Below are 15,995 nucleotides of genomic sequence, written 5' to 3' on the forward strand. Positions count from 1 at the left end.
TGTTTTTCTTTAAATGAATAATGGTCAGTTAGCAACTGCATCTGTGTGTCAGCTAGTTTGAAAATGTTAATTAAATATTGGTTGATTGATTTGTATAACATTGTAAATTTGTGGATGCCTAGCAGATTTTTTTATCTGGGTTCATAGGCAATTGCATTCCTATTTTTTTTTATTACATATGAACTTTTATATCTGTGGACTATCAGACCATGCTGTATCATTACTTAGAACCCAACACATAACTGTTGCTGGGAGTCTATTTCAAGGAGCCATTAGCACTGAAATGTAGTTTCTTCCCATTCACACATGGAAAGTATTAATCGTCTGTACCATTCTGATACTACTGTTACAGACTCAGTTTTGTTGGTATTAGTATTATGGTATTAGAATTAAAATTAGAAACATTTGAGCGGGTGTATGATTGAAAAAATTAATTTAATAAATTATTTTGTTTAATATTTTTTAGCTACTGAAACAATTAATTTTATTTAGTATTATTTTCCTTGTAAATAGTCTAAATATCATTTATTTCAAATCTTTGAAGTTTCATTATAACTGAAAGTAGTTGAATTAGTGTTTTTTTCTTCAGTTATTAAAATATAATTATTTCAGCTATGTATGATTTTCTTGGTGAATTATGAATTCAATTCAGTGAGTTGTGTAAATTTAATTAAATTTTTTGTGTCTTTACTCTTTATATTTTCATCTTATTTTATTTTATTTATCAAATTATGTATAAATAATAGCATGTAACTTGTCAGTGGTTTGCAGAGTGAATCTGAAGAATCAGAAAGTGGATGTCAACGCAGTGTTGCTGCGTGGAGCCCCATACGTAGTGTCGGTTCACTTGTTGGAATGGAAGCTGATCCGAATACTGATCCAGATTCAGCACTCGATCTGGAAATTGAAAAATCTGTTTTTAGAGAAAGAGATGACTGTGTACATAATCCATCTGAACCTGTTTGGGAGCAAGCCGATACACTTTGGAGTTGTGTTGAAGCTGGTGCTGTTACTGTTGATACAGATCAGCTTCCTAATTGGTAATTTATTATATTCGTTACTTATGTTTATCATCAATGGTGAATCTGTCCAAAGTTAATCCTTAATGGAATCTTTACCACTATCCTTTTTTTATCCTGATCTTTCTTCCATATCTTTTTAATTTCCTTCTTTAAGACTCCACATTCTCTTTTTATGTCTGTTTTTCCAGTTCTCCTTGTATTGAAATATTTTTGTAAACAATTCCATCTTCAGGAAGAGTATGTAATATTACATTAATATTAATGTAATATTTTTCTTCCATTTACTTCTACAACCACATCTTAAAATTTTGCTAATATTTTACTAAATCTTTCTCAAAGTCCACATTTCAGAACTGAAAAATACTTTATTTCCTAGAAAACAATGATGTTTTTCTTTACAGATTCCTTGCTTATCAGAAAGTAAGGAATCTTGTTTTACTCTGTTTTTAAATTCCTCTGTCTATAATCTATCACTTATTGTAGAACTTTTTTAAACACGTAAAACTTTTAACTTGTTCCAGTTATTTACCCTCTGTTTCTAAATTTCTTTTAGAATCTGACTGTTTTGAAATAATTTTTTTTGTTGATTTTTCATTTCAAACTCATCTCCTTTCTCTTGCATTCTGTTCATTATCATCTGTAATTCTTCTTTATTTTTTGTATTTATTACTTAATCAATTTTATATTCTCTTCCATTATTATAACACCATGGATGTAATATCAGCTGTTTGCTATATCTAATTGCTATAAATATTAAACAGAACTGGTGATGTACCACATCTTTAAACCTCTTCCAGTTTCTTTATACTTATCCTCAATTTTTTCATTTAATTTTTTGAAATTATGTTTTATTTTTAAACACATTTCATCTTAATAAAATTTCTGTATTTGTTTAATTTTGGATTCTAAACTGTACCTTCAAAGTAATATGGCCAAAGTAATATTTTTAAGAAGCCAGTTTTTCAAGAGAACCATTTTTATTTTCCCTGTCGAGGAAAAATATATTTCCCTTTTTGCACAGTTTTACCACTTTTTTTTAGATATATCTAAATTACTTTAAAGATACAATTTTATTTTAACTATACAATATATCCTGAAAATGTACTATTGCTTTTTTAGAAATTATAAAGATGAAGAAACATCGTTTTATAATTTATTCTTAAAAGAATTACTGAATATATGTAATTATCATGTAGTAGAACAAAATATTTGTAAACCTCCCTCTTCTACAAAAATATTGTAGAAAGAAAAGATCTGTAAAAATGAACAATAAAAATGCAAGTAGCTGACAAGTTTAAATGATATAAAATGATATTAATAGCACTTATTGGTGTTGGTAAAACAAAATCCCATAAGTATTTCTTACTTAACAACGACAATATCTTCAATCTCAATGAGACCTATATTCAGTTGAAATCGTAGTCTCAATGTTTTTGGTTTGACGTCAGATTTGATATAAAATATCGTTACAACAATCTTTTTTTGAACATTTCCCTCAATATGTTCGGTTGGGCAGGATGACAAAAAACTAATATAATTGCAAATAATTCTCTCAGTGTAGACAAAGACTGACAGATAGAAGCATCACCAAGTATATCTTTCCAGTGATTATCATTTTCCAATGAGCCAAGTGCAGCACAAGCAGCTTTATATGTTTGGTGTAGCACACCATCAACAGTTTTCAAGAAATCAAAAGATGTAGGTCCTTTAACATTATGCAATAACATATGCTGATGAAAGCGTTCACTTTGGTTTGGATGAATTGTATATACTCTACCCAGAGCTGCATCCTTTTGAGTCCAGGAATTCCTTCAATGTCAGTTCCATGCTTTCTTCCGCTAAACTTGTTTTATTTTTATAGGTATAGTATTTAGGAACTTCAGGATATGACAGTGTCTTAGCGAAGTCATCGGACTTAGAAAGCAATAAGAGTGGTCTTCTGTGGACTTTCAAGAATTTGAGAGATTTTGTTCAGTGAAATAAATACGTTGATAGTTTTCTAAGTGAATAATAGTGGGATAATGTAGATGTATTGGAAAGTCAAAATATCACCAATCGGCCTCAGATATACATATATATCTACCATTAATGCACTGATTCAATTCATCTCTTTGATTTTCAGCCGAAAAAGTTGCTTGATCTGAATCTTTGGTAATATATTTGCAGATATATCGAATCACTTGCACAGAGTTGTAATAGTGAACAATATGGGACAACCCATTTATTATCAGTATCAATTATGTTACCTTGTCTGTTTAAAGTTGTCGTTTGACCTCCTCCCTCTGGATTTCTCCTGTGATATTAGGTAACCATCATCTGCAGTTTGAGTGTTGCAAATATACATTCGAGGATACTATTTCGATACATGGATATATGTTTCAATGTAATTTTGGAGTTTTTTACCAACTGGTGATGCAGGATCCTGTGAAAGTAGAGTTTTGGTATTAGTTTTTTAGGTTCTGTAACTGTGTTTGGTGGTTAATTTGTGGTTATTTTAGGTTATTTGGCACAGTGGTCAGTATGCTGATGAATTTTCACAAAGATATCTACACTATTATATAAACAGGAAGGGTTTTTTTGAGATAAACAAAAAAACTACCCAATCAATCTCAACTAAATTTTTACCCATGCTTCTTGGCATTACTGAGAAGGTTTATTTATATATTTCATCCCAGAAAAAAAATTAAAAACAACAATAAAAAACACATTAAAAAGATAATGCTTCACTGGCTCCATACATAGTATGTTGACTCTCCACTAAGTGGCAGATATGTTGTGCTAAATTCAGTCTACTTAATCACGAGAGCGTAAACTGCCGATAATTGTTAATTATTGAATATCAAGCAATTTTAATTTGTTTCTTTGATATATGTGTAGTAGTTAGGTTAATGCAGTTGTATTTGATTTCTTGGGTAATATAATATATTGGTTCTGTGATAGGCGATAAATATTTGATCATTCAAATTTATAAAATTAAATAAATAATAATAAGTAAATAAAAATACAATTATAAATAAAAATAATCTATGCTTAGAAATTAAATTAAATAATCTGTAAATTAATTGACAATGGACTCCTTCTAGTGGGAGAGAGTGTAAAGTAAAGCTTTACTTTTAGCGTGGAGGGAGCCATGTGCAGCCACTCGACCCACCACCATTGGTCCGCTCTATGAGCACTTATGACAAACAAAGAAACGAACCCACGCACCATAATTTTTATAGAGAATGATTTTGGCGACGGTATTTGTTCAGCGATAAGTATTTAATTATTCAAATTTATCTATTTATCTACTTTGGGAGTATTTGTTGAGTTCTTTTTCTCAAATCATGCCGAAACAGAAAAGACATAATATTGGTAGAAAATCTACAGATGTGAGGTGAATGTTTGCATCGTGTTTACATGAGACTATGGAAGAGCTTGAGGATCTATTTTACGATACTATACAATATAGGAAAGCCTGCTTTTGATCTGCTTCAGATCTGTTTTTGAATATGCAATTCATTTCGATTATATTAATAGTAAATATTTACAAATTGTTGCAATGATTAAAATATGCAATCATTGTTTTGAAAAAAAAAAATTGAAAGATGAAGCACCTGGTATGTGTTGTTCTAGTAGGAGTGTTTCACTTCCTACACTTAATGAGGTACCAGAGCCAATCTACAGTTGTTTTTAGGATCTCATCCTTTGTCAAAACATTTTCTTGATAATTTTGAAAAATACACTTTATTTCAGATTACCTCTTTCGGTGCTAAACAAATTGTATAAGGGAATTTTTTGCCTACATTTAAAATTCAAGGTCAAGTTTACCATCACGCAGGAAGTTTATTGCCAGCACCTGGTGTCAATCACCAATTTTTACAAACTTCATTTCTGATGCTGATCAAACTTTTCTTGGTACTAATATTGTTCCAAACTTGAAGAAGAAACTAATAACAACACTCCAGCAAATTTTACTAGAACTTAATAATTTTATCAGAGAGTTTAAATGCAATATTGACAACAATATGTCGGTAAAAATTGGCCGGTTACTCAAGATCATTTCATTCACGTGTTCCGCATTACCCATCGTGTTTGCAGTTGAAGGATGCCCAGCATGCAGTTCGTCACATTTGTTCTTCTGTTTCTGAACATTTGGCACCATTTTGTGATCATGGGGTGTGACATTGCATTCTCACTGTATACCTCAACAGTTTGGCGATGAATTTCACAACAATTGTAATTTTTTGCCCGCAAAAATTGACTACTGAACGCACTTCTATACTGGGCAGAACCTCCAGAGGACATGCCATATTGACAAGGACACTACACATGTACTGAATGTCGTACAGAATTGCTGCTGGGGGAGTGTGAAGACAACAACCCAACCACTGCTGCCACCACAAGACATTAGTATATCCCTTTCAGTTCAAGAACACGGCAAGGGTGTTTTTTTATCCATCTCTTGTATTTCCCTGTTATTTTTTATTTTATATGTAAATTTTAAATTCTTATTGTAATCATTCAGTTTATTTAAAATGATTAAATGTTCATTACTTATAGTTGGGTTCTATACGATTAAAATATCATCTACATATCTTACCCATAATAGTATTTGGTGTGTATTTAATATACCATGGATTGTTGTATTTTCAAAATCTAGTATGAATATTTCAGATGTAATGGCAGATTTAGGTAATCCCATTGGGTATGCCTTCTGTTTGTAAATAGCAAAGCAAGAATAGTAAAGCAAGAACTTGCTTTATATTTAATGCAGAATACTTACAAACAATGTTTACAAGATTAGAATAGTGCTTGTATTTCCAGGATGGGTAGGTATATTACACTTCAATAGATTGGAAATTTGAAACTCATTTATTGTTATTGATTCTATATTGTCAGGTATTTTATGTGTGGTTATGGACATGTTCTATTTTGAAGACCGATAGTGAATTACTCTCAGTTTTAGTTAATTTGGTTTAATTGATCTGTTGTATTATTAAATACTTAAGACTCAGTGATATCTGCCACTTATCATATTCATTTCTGTGGATGTAAAATCAAACATTCTCATTTTTCAACAGCTCTTGTCTTTTTTTTGGGTAGACCAAACAGTAGGATTTTTTTAATTTGCTTCAATGTAGATCTATGTGATGTTTGACATTGCAAACTTCACAACTGACTGTAAACCCAGGTACAGTGTATCTTGTTTCCAGTTGTTCATAAATATGGAAAGACTGATTACCATAATAGAAAATGTTTAATTTGTAAACTGTTCGTATAATAATAATTTTTTTTTTTTAATATTGATTGAATCTAAAGTATTAGTCTAAATCAATGAAAAAAAAAAAACTGCTTAATGTTTCAGGTTCCTTCATGGTTCATCTAACAGTCTTGCTGAAAGTGCTGTGAAAGCACCATGGCGTACACAAATACTTGAAGAACTGAAGAACAGGCATATAATTGAAACTAAAGGTTTTGAAAATTATGAAACAATTACAAAAACGTTAGTATTATTTTTTTTTTTTTTTTTTGTTATTCTTTTAGTTAAAAATTATAAATAATTTCTGTAATATTTTATTCGATTAACATTGAATTTCCCATACAGCCTGATCTTTCCACAATACCTGAATTATTTCAGGATGTAACATTCTGAAAATTAACTCTAAAGAAAAGATAAAATATCAACAAACTGAATATGAATTTAAAGGTTACCAAATTACTGGATACAGTTGAATTTCTTGAGTGTCTAGTTTAATGTCAGTTAGAATTTTTACGAGGGTAAGTCTATTATTATCCACAATGTAGTTATAAATTTTATTGCAATACAAATAGCAAACTTACATGTACATCATTTTTCAACAAAGTCCCATTGCATTTCAACGCACTTGGTCCATTGTTGCACAAGCTTCCTGATGCCCTCATAAAAGAAGGTTTTCGGTTGAGCTGCAAGCCAGGAATGCACCCCTTCTTTCACTCTTTCATCCAAGGTAAATTGACGGCCCCTTAATGCCTCTTTGAGTGGACCAAACAAGTGGTAGTCAGAAGGGGCAAGATCAGTACTAAACGGAGGATGAGCCAGTACTTCAAAGTTGAGTTTCTGGAGCGTTTCAGCAGTGTGGACAGGCATTGTCATGCAACAACACAACACCTTTCAACAGCAGTTCTCGGCATTTGCTTTGAATTGCAGGCTTCAGCTTGGCAGTAAGCATCTCACTGTAACGCGCACTGTTTATTGTCATGCCCCTTTCCTCATAATATTCCAGTACTGGGCCTTGTGAGCCCCAAAAAACCGTAAGCATCAGTTTTCCTGCAGACAGTTGGGTCTTGAACTTTTTTTGCAGGGCGAATTTGGATGTTTCCATTCCATACTCTGCCGTTTACTCTCCGGCTCATAATGATGGATCCATGTTTCGTCACCAGTGATGATTCTGTCTAAGAAGATGTCCTGTTCATTATAGTGATCCAAATGTTTTTGGCAGATATCCAAGCGCATTTGTTATGCAACTGTGTGAGTTGTTTTGGGACCTGTCTTGCACAAACTTTATAAAACCCAAGTCTGTTGTGGATGATTTCATAGGCAGAACCGTGACTAATTTGCAGATGATGTGCCACTTCATCAATAGTTACTCGTCTGTCTAAGAAAACCATGTCACGTGCACGCTCAATATTCTCCTCATTTGTGACGGCAAACAGTTGTCCAGCTCCTTTGTTATGCTTAACACTTATGCTACCATTTTTGAATTTTTCAATCCGTTTGTAGACACTCCGTTGCGGCAACACACTATTCCTGTACTGTACCGAAAGTCTTCAGTGAATTTCGGTCCCTGATATACCTTCCAACCACAAAAAATGGATCACTGAACATTGCTCTTCTTTGGTGCAAACAGAAAGTGGAGCAGCCATGGTTAACGGCAGGGCAGCAATAATGGAACTAACCTAGCAGCATTAACCTGCACAGACATAACAACAATTAAACCATGCATGCATCATCTATGCAACACAACAGTACTACCAACATAAACAAAAATATAACTAAATTGCAAATAATTATTGACTTACCCTCATACATCTTGAATAGATGAATTGTAGTACTGTACCATTGCATAAACTCAGAAAACTCAGATGTTAGATTATGTAGAAAATGTTTATTTTAAAATTTTATTAGGAACTACAGAATGTAAGATCTTGTATTTGACTGCCTGTAAGCCAGGATATAAATTTTTTAATCAGTAGTTGAACAAAACATCAATTAGCAGTTGTGGTAGCTGTCAGATGATAACAGTGCTACTGTCGTTATAATCTAATTAGTGTAATTGTAAGATTTAATTAAAGTATATGATTATTATTATATTACAATTTTTAATGGTTTGAAAATAATGGTTTAATGGTTTGAGTAATTTATTCATTCTTTTGTTTGCTTATAGATCTTCATGTGTTAAGAATGGTGAATGTCGCTGTGCACTCCCTGGTAGTTCAAATATTGAAGACTGTGCTCTTGAATTAGAATGGACTAGTACAGAATCTGGATCAGTACAATCTGGTACACTTACTGTACTATCTATTGATTCAAAACGTACCTTGGTTAGTTTAGTGTGATTATTAAGTATTCCCATAAAATACAAGTAGTGTTTTGACTAATCTTCTAAAATCATAGCTGGGGTGCAATTAACAAGTTCATAGCATAATTGCTAGTTAAAATTTGACTGACTAACTTAATGACGGTTGAAATCCAACTGACTGAATGGAGACTCAGGGATTAGTGAAAAATGCAAATTTTAAACTATCATTTTTAAAATAAAAATTATATTTTCTAAAAAGGAGAAAGGTAGAAAAAATTACTGATTTTATAGGAAGATTATCTTTTTGGATATTGTAATCCGCTGATAGACCCAGATAGAATAATTCTAATAATAAAGTATAAAATTAAAAACGTGGCGTACATTGTCTTATGGCTAATGCCTCTGATAATGACCTAAACATTATTAAATGGAAATATATATTAATTATGATATTTTTGATAAGTAAAGCATTTTTCATCGTCATGCTACTGCATCTGAAAAAAATTAAAATTGATCATAGAGAAATTAAGAAAGACCAAATTAGTCTGCAGAAAATTCTAAACAGTAAAATTTGAATGATAAAAATCAGCCCAATATTTCTTGAGATTTGAAAATTTTGCATTAGAATGAAATTAGAATAAAATAGAATTTTACGTTGAAAATGTTAGAATAAAACTTAAAATAAATCTTAATTGTAATTAATGAAATTTTTACATCATATTCAGAAACTTTTTTTGGGAGGTTAAAAATTAGAGGAAAAAAAACCCAAAAAAAATTTACCAAGTAATAAATTTAACCATTATACATTACCTTATAAAAAAGAACTAACTTGAATTTTTTAAATCAAGGATTTAAAAAGAGATTCAGGAGTTATGAAATCTAATTTTATTGAAAAAATAATATTAATAACTTTGACCTTTATAGTTTTTTGACTGAAAGCTATGAATAAAATCAAAATTGAAGTAAAATTGTTAGGAAAAAATAATAAAGAGGAGAAAGCCAGTCAAAATGAAATGCTACAAATTGTTTAATTGACTTCCAGCAGATATATTTTCATGCTGTAATATCCTTAGGCTTACTGTAATCCTGTATTTACCATTCACTTAAAATATGATCAGTAGACTTTTTTCTACCTTTATCATGTGACAGTATTTCCTTGATTATTTTTGAATAAATTCATCTGTATCTTTATAATCAAACATTCAAATATTACAAGAACAAATAATATAGATTTTCATCTCATCTAAATAAACTGATTGGTAATATTTTATATAAAAACTGAATGAGAAATATTTTTTCATAAAATTACTCATATTCACTGTAACTTTTTTTTCTACATAATATATACAAATTCTGCGAGGAGTTTCTAAAATTAGATTTTTAGAGACACTATATTCTACAGACTTATGTTTTTATATTTAAATCCCTTAATTTTTATGTTATAAAATCATCCATTTTAGTATCATATGTTACTCCAACTCAATACATTTAGTTATATGAGGGCTATTTTTTTAGGTAAGTTCCAATTGACAGCAGCTATGTAAATTTTGCTTGGCTGTAGAAATGCGCATGCGCCCCAGTTCTCGGCATGTCTTGCTCAAATGCAGTCATAGCGTTACTATGTATGTTTTATATTGTGAATTTGAAATGTTTTAAATAATTGAGCGGCTCGCCGATTGTGAAATACAGTCTGTGATTCAATTTTTGAGTGTAAGGAACATGTAAGCAGCGAAAATTCATCACCTGATATGTGAGGTTTACAGGCTTAATTCAGTGAGTAACAGCAAAATGCATAAATGGGTAAAACTGTTGAAGGATGGGTGGGACAATGTCCATGATGAACTACAATTGGGCCAAACTTCTGTAATCGCAGATGATTTGGTGCACGAACAAAAATTTTTGAAGACCGGCAATTCACGATTTCCACTTTGTCACTGATATTCTACAAGTTTCAAGGTCAGTGCTATACAAAATCATTTCTGCAATTTTACAGTTCAAAAAACTGTGCTCGAAGCCGGTTCCCAGGCTGCTTTGTGAACACCAAGAAAGGAGAATGGTTGGTGCTTTAACATGTTTGACCTGATACAGTGAGGAAGAAAATGAACTTTTAGACTGCATTGTCACATGAAATGAGACATCATTTTCTCTCATTACTCCAGCATCAAAGCAGTAGGCAATGGAATTGTGACACACAACATCTCCAGTCGTAGTGAAAGACAAACAGCCAGTATCAGTGCGTAAGATTATGGCAGTTGTATTTTGGGATAGACATGGTGTCCTGTTAGTCGATTTTATGCCCAAAGGGACAACAATAAACTCAGCTGTGTACTGCGAGACCTTGACGAAGCTTCGGCGTGCCTTACAGAATAAGCAGTCTGGCCTACTGTCATCTGGAGTTTTTTTGCTTCATGACAATGCACGACCTCATTCTGCTGCTCAAACTAGAGTTAATCAGATCTTTTGGATGGGAGCAAATGGATCACCATCATTTAACCCAGACCTTGCCCGAGCAGTTAACCTCCTGTTTCACTGCCTGAAAGAGTTTCTCAGTTTGACACTGATGAAGAAGTGAAAACGGTTCAAGACTTCACGGGCAGCTAATTTTTGTGATGTGGGCGTAAACAATTTAGTAAAATGCTATGATAAATATTTAAACAAACAAGATAACTATATAGTAAAGTAGCATAAAGTGTAAAGATTCAAATAAAAAAAGGTTTTTGACAATATCTTTACCAGTTTCGTTTGTATTAAATTATTTAGACCTTACTTAAAAAATAGGCCTTGTATTTATAATATTTTATCAGTGCATATGATAATGGAGTTAATTTGATAATTTCAGTATATTTAGGTAGTAAAGGAAGCTAATAATAGCAATAACAAAGTATATAACTAGTACAGCATTGACTTTTTTTGTGACTGTTGATTTATAGTATATTTGAAGTGACTAATAATTAACTGACTTATGTAAACAGCTGCTGTTTCTTTTTTCTTTTTACTATTGTAGTATCTTTAACATGCTTTTTTCTGCTCCTTATTTTTCAAAATGTGGTAAAAATATGGTAACTTTTGATCAACTGATTATATTATAGCTAAAAGTTTTATTTACATCTAAGCCTGACACCTTATAAGTGATTAATGGGAGAAAGAAGCAGATTTTTCTTTTTTCTATGAAAATAATTAATTTTTAAACCTCTTTAAATGAGAAATTGTATTAAATATTTTATACAATTAAGATTCTTTTGTGATTTTTTAATAAAAATGTTTAAAGCAGCAAAAAGAAATGTTTTTTACCACTGAAATATACAAATGTAAGATGGAATTGTCCTTTCTGTTCTTGTAAATTATGGAAAAATTTTGTTTCAATTACAGTTTTTTTGTTATGTCTTAAAATTATATATTAAAGAAAAGCTTTTTCTAGTATTTTTATTCAAAATTTGGTCAAGAAAGAAGCACATCATAAATGTATAATTAATAAAATTAGTATAATACAGTAATATATGTAGTTTCTTTTTTTTGGGATGATGGAAGGCCACTTAAGATTTATAAGTTGTGTTTTAATGCAGTTATGAGTGCATTTATTCCATTTTGTCAAAGCATGTTAGAAATACTGTCATGAAAACAAATAAATAATGACTTATGCAATACTGTCACAACATGTTCTGATGGATACATGAAAGAGATTTTTTCCAACCATTGTCATTATAAACTAGGCTTTAAAGAGTCTGGTCAGGACTCGCTTGGCTCACCTGATCATCTTAGCCAGGGGACTCTGCTTCCTGGATCCTCGATGTGTTCATATCCTCATCTTTGTGAGAATGTTAAGTATTACACAATATTTTTATAAAAGAAATATTAATGTGTAGAGAATATTTTTCTGAACATTTTGGTGTTCTTATATTTAAAATAGGCTTAAAGAGCAAGTAGATATAGAATTTAATAGTTTTTAATAGAAATATAATGTTAAATGCTAGCCATATTGATAACAGGGAGTTACCTTGGGGACACCGTCTTCTTCAGTTTGTGTGAGGTTATAATTGTTGCCAGTCCAGCTGCTGTTATTGGCGAGGAACGGACATGTGATGCACTGGCCGGATGTACACAAACAACTCTCTCCCTCTAAATAAAGAATCCTTTTTTTTTTACTGCTGAATATTAACTTATAATTCATTTTAGTTACTATTAAGTTTACTTCTAGCAGGAGAGAATTGTCATGTGCAGGCTGCCTGGTACACCACCACTGGTTCGCTCTGCACCAATAGTAGCTAAAATAAAAATGTAAGCACATACAACAAACAAACAAACAAACAAACTTAAGTACCATCCTTTTTTATGGAGAAAGTGATACAATTATAATTATGAAATAGAAATACACATTCTGAATCCTAAAAATGTAGTTTTCGACCAGAAAAGTAATATGTTTTGCATAACCAATGGATCCGTAGTTTGGGCTTATTTTATTAAAAAATCGTATTTGTTTATAATACACACCGTTTATTCATAATAAAAGTTTGTGATAGTACTGCTATTTTGTTTGCATTATGTTAATGAAGTTTTAAGATATTAATCAGTATATTTGAATATTTGAAGTATTAATCATTAATATTAAAATTCTAATAATAATTTCCGCGAATTAAATAAATTTAATGTTAAATATATTAAGGTTCCTAATAAATTTATTTATTGTTTGCTGCAGAGTCAATTATCAGTTTGTGAGATAACAGCAATAATGAATTGTAGTGAGCCAGGCTTACCTCGTATTGCAGTGCATTCAGTTTTATCAACGAGTACTGGGGTTACTCCTTTAAGATTATATTTTTCTGGTGATATAGATATGGATGATTGGATGGGAAATCTTACAGCCGGTAAGTTGTAAAAATGTATGTCTTTAAATAGTTTTTCTTAATTTCTATATGTTTATAATATTGTCATGTATCAGTCATTTAAACTTTAAGTGATGAGGATTAATTTTTTTCAGGTTTTCTTCTGCAGTACATTATGTTACTTCCTCTTATTGTCTGCATTCTTCAATGAATTATTTTTCTAATTTGTTTTTCTTTTCCTTACACATAGCTTATCCTGATGGCAAACTTTCAATTTTGTCTTTGCTAACATTCTTATTCAGTTTTCTTAAACCATTTTCCGATAGTTTTATTTAGTTGTCTTAAGTTTTGATTTTATGCCTTAAATTGTCTGTGATAGATTTAATGTTTTATTCTATTAAGTTAATAAAGTATCTAATTATTTTATACACATATGATACATGCACGAATGCCACTCAGTTGAAATACATGCTATTCATTATGTATTATTTTATTTTCATTTTTTTTCTTTTTGTTCTGACTACTACAGATCACATTTACATAATTTTGACTTCTGGAAGGTTTTTATTCTTTTCCTATCGTCCATCTTCGTTTCGCTATCGCTATTCGTTTCTTTCGTCCATCTATTCAGGTTTATACCCCCAAGGGTAGCTGGAGAATTTGTATCACCCTACCACTCGCAGAACCTGGACAAAACTCCCTTACTGCTGTATCTTTCTTTTATAAAGGTGCACACTTTGAACTTGTCTAACCTACATTAAAGTTTCGTGAGTTGGTGTGTATAATAAAAAAAAAGGAAAAAAATTAAATTATATTAACTGGTTCTCTTAATAACATATCTGTTATTGATCAATTCATATTTATCTTGTATTTTTGTTATATTTGGTAAATTCTCTAAAAAAATACACTTCTTTTTCTTTCTCTCTGGAAACTTAGAAATATTTGTTTAGTCAGTGTTTGGTTGTTCATTTGTATAAATGTCCATAAAACTGTAATCTTCTTTTCTGTATTAAGTTCCCCATTTTTTCTGTAGGTTTGTAAATTTTCATTCTTATTTTGTTTTTTTTTTTTTACTTCTTTGTATGAAGTAAAGGAAGTATTGTAATTGCAAAAAATTTCGGTTTTCAGATTTCAACAGAATTATCCATTTTGACTAGTTTCAGCATTACGTCTACGTACGTACGTATGTTTCTCGCATAACTCAAAAACGATTAGCTGTAAATGTTGAAATTTTGGATTTAGGACTGTTGTAACATCTAGTTGTGCAATTTCCCTTTTCATTGCAGTTGATTGGACCAAAAGTGTCAAAAAAGCCCAAAATACAAAAAAATTGGATTCTGGGCTTTTTCTTAAATGCAGTAATAAGTCCCCTTTGAGAGTTTTTCAACTATATATCACAAGTGGTACTTATTTTCATTGGTTCCAGTTATAGCCAAATAAAGTTGTAATTAATGAAATATTTGCTCTTACAAGGGACAGGCACATCGGTTCGAATCCAACCTCCCTCATACATATATTATTTTTAACTTTTTTTTTAATTTAAATATATTGATTTATTAATAATTATTAAACTCTGATTATAAAAACCAACTTACAATAAATAATTCAGTAATAACAAAAAAAAAAAATACAAAAAAAATCCGAAGTTGTTAGTGAAATAAAATTTTATGTACTTTTCATATTAATTCAGAAATGTTTACAGAGATTAATAACACTGATGAACATAATTTTTGTATCCTAACATGCAATACATGATTTAATCTGTTTTTTGATGCTGAAAACAAATGTGAACTCAGAATCTATTGCACACCATTTTTGAAAAAATTTTAAATTTTAATTAAAGGATTTTTTCATTTTTCAATGTATAGTTAGAATTTTAAGCTCCTATATTGTATTTTGTTATCTCATCTTTTATTGTTTAACTTTTTTAACATAATTTGTAGGCTATAAATAAGCAATACTAGACAAAGAATTAAATCATATCATAGTCACATATTATGACATCATATCTAATATTGAAGGGTGAGTCTTCATGGACGAGATTAATCTTGTCCAGGTATGTGCAAGTCAAAACATGTAGCTGAAAATACAGCTGTGTTGTTTGTATTAAGCACTGGATTTAGAAATGAATTAATTTTGTCCACTCTTATTGTTGTCTTAAGTTTGTTAACAGTGTCATAATGCCTCGAAATTGTGTAAATGATGTGGATGCCTTTTGTTATGTATGTGGTTAGTTTACCATAAAATCAAATAGAAAAAACACATTTCATTAGATTATTTAATTAAAAAAGCATATCGTTTATCTTCAGTATAAAATTGGTGAGCAGGATAAGACGTGGGCTCTTCTTGTAGTATGCACTAATTGTTCTGTATATTTAAAAGTATGGCTGTAAGGAACACGGAAGGCTTTGCCATTTGGTGTACTATGGTTTGGCGTGAACCAAAGGATCATGTAATCAATTGTTACTTTTGTTTAACAAGTGTGCTGGAATTTATAAAAATCTAAACATACTGTAAAATATCCTTCATTGCAATCTGCAATCAGGCCTGTACATCACGGTGAAATTATTCCAGTTCCTGAGCCACCTGTGAATGTATGTTTTGAAAGCAGC

At 30.8% G+C, this 15,995-nt stretch overlaps 1 protein-coding gene across 4 annotated transcripts in view; it reads left to right on the top strand.

Moving 5' to 3' along the window:
• The window catches only part of Pex23 (tectonin beta-propeller repeat-containing peroxin 23), a 158,501-nt gene that overhangs the window by 48,171 nt on the left and 94,335 nt on the right, over positions 1–15,995 (top strand). For all 4 annotated transcript variants that reach the window (XM_075364534.1, XM_075364535.1, XM_075364537.1 and 1 more), the window contains exons 10-13: positions 762–1,040; positions 6,370–6,507; positions 8,429–8,585; positions 13,257–13,425. In XM_075364534.1, coding sequence (XP_075220649.1) covers positions 762–1,040; positions 6,370–6,507; positions 8,429–8,585; positions 13,257–13,425 — 743 coding nt within the window. The remainder of the gene's footprint in view (positions 1–761; positions 1,041–6,369; positions 6,508–8,428; positions 8,586–13,256; positions 13,426–15,995) is intronic.

Source organism: Lycorma delicatula, chromosome 4, assembly GCF_047948215.1.
Source record: "Lycorma delicatula isolate Av1 chromosome 4, ASM4794821v1, whole genome shotgun sequence".
NCBI classification, from domain to species: domain Eukaryota; kingdom Metazoa; phylum Arthropoda; class Insecta; order Hemiptera; family Fulgoridae; genus Lycorma; species Lycorma delicatula.